Below are 4,183 nucleotides of genomic sequence, written 5' to 3' on the forward strand. Positions count from 1 at the left end.
CGAAGATGTCCCCCGTCACTCCAAGTGGCTCCCTCCTTCACCTTGATGTCACGGTGAGTCGACAACATCATTACTCATCACATCACCACTGAAACACATGCCTAGTGCAGCACTATATCACTCCCATATTGATATGTTGGTTATAGTATTATATTCAATGTACTGTATGAGAACATTATTTCATATAAACACATCCACAGTTTCAAATATCACTTTTATATTCACATGTCCACTTTATCACTAGATCACCTTCATATTGACACCCACTATATTAGTACATCACTTTCGTTTGTCACAAATCCACTGTGTCATAAAAAACATTTTTTTTCAGTTGATATGTGTGCACTGTGTTGTTGACGTCGCTATCGTACGCGTCAGTCTGCATCATTTTCAAATCATTTTCATATTGACCCGTCTGGGGCCACTTGTTTCTGACGCTTCAGCTGCTGCCCCGTTGGATTTGCGTGGGACATACTCAATATCAAAGTTGCTCTTATGGCGTCCTTTCCCTCGACTCCAGGCAAACAGAAGCAGGAAGCAGAAGATGACCACACCTAGGAAGGACAGGCAGCCCATGGCTGTAGATATAATGATAGTCTTTAAGTCTATGGGGACTGTCATGTTGTACAATACTGTCCCATTCCCCAAAGTGCTGTTAGAATCTGAGAGATAGTTTGAGCTCCTGTTGATATAGTGAGATCTGTCCCCTATGCCCAGGCTCTTCACTGCTAAAGAGGCTGACAGGCTAGCATTGCCAGCAGGGTTACTGGCAATACATAAGTACACCCCACTGTCATGTAGCTCTGCTGCCTTGATTTCCAGGGAACCATCTGGTTGGACTTCCACCCTACCACTGCTCTTGGCTGTGATGTAGCGTCTGTGCGGTGTAATCCAGACCACCGTGGGTCGAGGTGCTCCATCTGCCATACAGCTCAGGCGGGCAGGCTGACCCTCATCAGCCATCAGCAGCTGTGTTGTGTTGGGTCCAATCCGTGGCTTGGTGCAGGTCATGTACCTGGAGACCAGAGGTTCCTTGAGGTCACGGATAGTTTTTCCCATGAGGTGCTCAGGGGCGCTGCACTCAGGCTGGACATCCAGAATCTGCAGGGATGGGGGCTTGTGGCTATTCAGCAACCAAAGCAATCTGCAGTCGCACACTAATGGATTTCCACCCAGACAAAGCCTCTGGAGGCTGTCTGGTGAGGCGAACACTCCCCTCTCCAGAGAGTCCAGTCGGTTCTGTGACACATCTAGTAGTTGCAAAGATTTGAGGCCCACAAATGCAAAGGGTTCAATAGAAATCAGATGAGCCCCTTGGAGACGGAGCTCCATCAGATATGGGAGTTGGCCTAGCTCTCCTTGATGGATGTGCTGGATGTGGCAGTAGGACAAGTTGAGATGTGTGAGGTAGGGCAGATTGCGCAATGCTGTGCCGGGGAAGGCAGACAGGTTAGTGTTGGTTATGAACAACGTTGTGAGGTTGAGGCCATGCAGTGAGAGGGGAGGCAGTGTGTCCAGCCAGGGCCAGTAATCAATCTCTAGTCGGCGGAGACGTGACAGCCTCTTAAAGGAAAAAGGCTTAAGAAAACTAATGCTCAAATAGCGCATGTGCAGTTCAACCAGGCTGTGCAGATGTGCCAGAGCATCAGTAGGGACAATGGTCAGATTAGAACGTTCCAGCGTCAGACTCTGGAGCCCAAGTAATCCTGTGAAGGCCCGCTGGGAGACGAAAACCAATTCGTTGTCACCCACTTCTAGAGATGTCAACCTGCGCAGATCTTGGAAGGCATGATCCAGAAGAACAACCAGTCGGTTGTGGCTGAGGTCAAGGCGGGTGAGGTTGGTCAGGCCTGACAGGACACCTGCAGGAACCAGCTGGAGCAAGTTACTGCGGAAGTTTAACGAACGGAGAGCAAGCTGAGAACGAAATGAGCCAGGCTCGACCACACTGATGAGGTTGTCGCTGAGATCCAGGTCTTCTAGCTGCTGGAATGAAGAGAAGTTGTCTGGTGTGATGATGCGTAGCTTGTTCTTGCTGAGATCCAGGACGCGTGTCTCAATGGGGATGCCTTCAGGGATGGTGGGCAGGCGCTTGCGGTGGCAACTCACCGACTTGCTCTGGGCAGAGCACTCACATCGGGCGGGGCAGCTCAGAGCTGAGCTGGCCAGGAGAAGCAGCAAGGCCCCGCCCAGGAAGAGGTGGTTGTAGTGCAGGGCTGGGTGTTGCATGTCTCTTTTACCCACGTTGCCCTCTGTCATGGCACAGCTTTTTATCCATACAGAGCACCATCACGATCAGGCCCTGCAAGACACAATGCACATAAAAGAGATATGTTAGAATAGGATACCCCATGTACAACTCAGGCTGTCTTCACCCATTTGCCCCCCGCCTTTCTGCATTTTCAACCTTTTACACTTTATGTCTCCTTAAACTGCCAAGCCTTTTCTCTCTTAATGAACTGTCCCTATTCCTGGCAAGGTAGGAATAATGGAATTAAACTCGCAGCAGGGCAAGACACACCAAGAGAAATATCAGTTGTAGAAAAATGTGAGCGTTCATGACTGTGTTAACACAAAGGTTGTAGGCTAACTGGAGATGTTTTATGAGGATGGAAGATGTTTCAGTCCGATGGCAAGAAATAATCCTCATTAGAAAGCAGCGAGGCAAATGCCCATGCGGGTTTGTTGTGCCTACATGTGCATGAGTGTGTATTTACATCACGGGTGATATACTGTATGTGTGTATAGGGGGAATGGACCATGTGCCAAGTGTTCAAACATACACACAATACAAACAGAATCCTAAATGAAATGTGCGTGTCTATAAGTAAATCCAAAGGGTTTAGATAGCAGTATGCATGACTCCCTACTAAGTAATCAACATCGTGAGTCATACTGGCCTCTCTAGTCTGTAACTGGCTCATTGTTTCATTTTACAATGAATGCTCTGACTTTCTATATGTGTCCCTAAAAACGCTGAGTCTAAACATATGGCTTTTTTCCATCAAGGCTGCATATATTTCATGTTTAGTAATCAATAAAAAAACCAAGTACTGAAGACAGGGACTGTGAAAAATAACAGATGCATACATTTACATAATCCCCCCTACCACTGTCTGTATTTGCTTCATTGCTTTATTGCTCTGTTCGTTTCTGTTTAGGATACAGTGTGTTGTTGCAGATCACCACCGTGTTTGTGCTACATATATTCTGCGTTGGATTCTGTTGCACTTGTTCAGTTTCACAGCAATCCATTAACTTTCATCTCAAGCCAAATACATGTGATTACTTGTAGGATTATTACCGATCTAAATGCGTTATTACTGCAGTCACTGTGGATGCAAACATACTGACAGCTCAAGATAAGAAAAGGCAAGATTGTTACAGCACAACTTAATGTTTTGACATGACAGGATATCTGCACTTCCTATGTGAAAAACCATAGATGACTGCAATTAAAAATAACATTGAACAAAATATTTCTCTTGTTGGCTGCACATTACTGTAGAATATAAAGAAAAGAATCAGTGAAAGTAAGAGTGACTTTTAGAAATATTTGAATCCTTACGTTACATTTAATTAATTTGTTTTCTAAGTGTTGATTTTGCTAATCTCTTTCACAATTTTACATTGATGTAGTTAAACCTGCCTGCATTTGCAACTCCCAGCCACCACACTTGGAGGGTTTTTTTACAGGAAGGGAAGATAACGTCAGGTTAATGAAGGGAGGAACGTAGAGTTTAACTGGAAAACATTATGTTCTCTGTGAGCTATAACTCTCCAAAGCTTGGAAAGACATAGACCTTGACAGTAAAAAACACCTTCCAGCAGCCACAGGTTGTTGAATTGACAGATGGCTATGTAGACGGAGAGGCTGACCATAGTTGCCTCGTTACCAGCGGTATCTGCATTCTGCTCCTGGCTATCTTTGCCAATTAGGTGTGCAAAATGTGAGACACGTCTGCAAGCGGTGGAAATTTTAATGCACTGTCATTAAGAGCACAGAAAAATACTAGAAATCTGAAAGGCGCCCTTTAAAAAAGACTTTTGACTGCTTGCAGAGCTCTGTCAATCACCGCCAAGCAAAATCCTGCCAAGGTAAGCAGATGATGAGCACGCGGACAGACACAAACCATACTTTGATAGTGAAGTGAGTGACAGTCAGAAAATAGCCAAGATGAGG

At 45.6% G+C, this 4,183-nt stretch overlaps 1 protein-coding gene across 1 annotated transcript; it reads right to left on the minus strand.

Moving 5' to 3' along the window:
* Nucleotides 1-390: 390 nt before the first annotated feature.
* On the minus strand, nucleotides 391-2,259 carry lingo2b (leucine rich repeat and Ig domain containing 2b). The gene has a single exon (XM_062440492.1). The coding sequence runs from the start codon at nucleotides 2,257-2,259 to the stop codon at nucleotides 391-393; it is 1,869 nt and encodes a 622-aa protein (XP_062296476.1).
* Between the last annotated feature and the right edge of the window lie 1,924 nt (nucleotides 2,260-4,183).

The sequence above is a fragment of the Scomber scombrus genome, chromosome 19, assembly GCF_963691925.1.
Source record: "Scomber scombrus chromosome 19, fScoSco1.1, whole genome shotgun sequence".
NCBI classification, from domain to species: domain Eukaryota; kingdom Metazoa; phylum Chordata; class Actinopteri; order Scombriformes; family Scombridae; genus Scomber; species Scomber scombrus.

Excerpts from the sequence above, each read along its gene's own strand:
- lingo2b (XM_062440492.1), bottom strand. The coding sequence starts at position 2,259 with ATGACAGAGGGCAACGTGGGTAAAAGAGACATGCAACACCCAGCCCTG.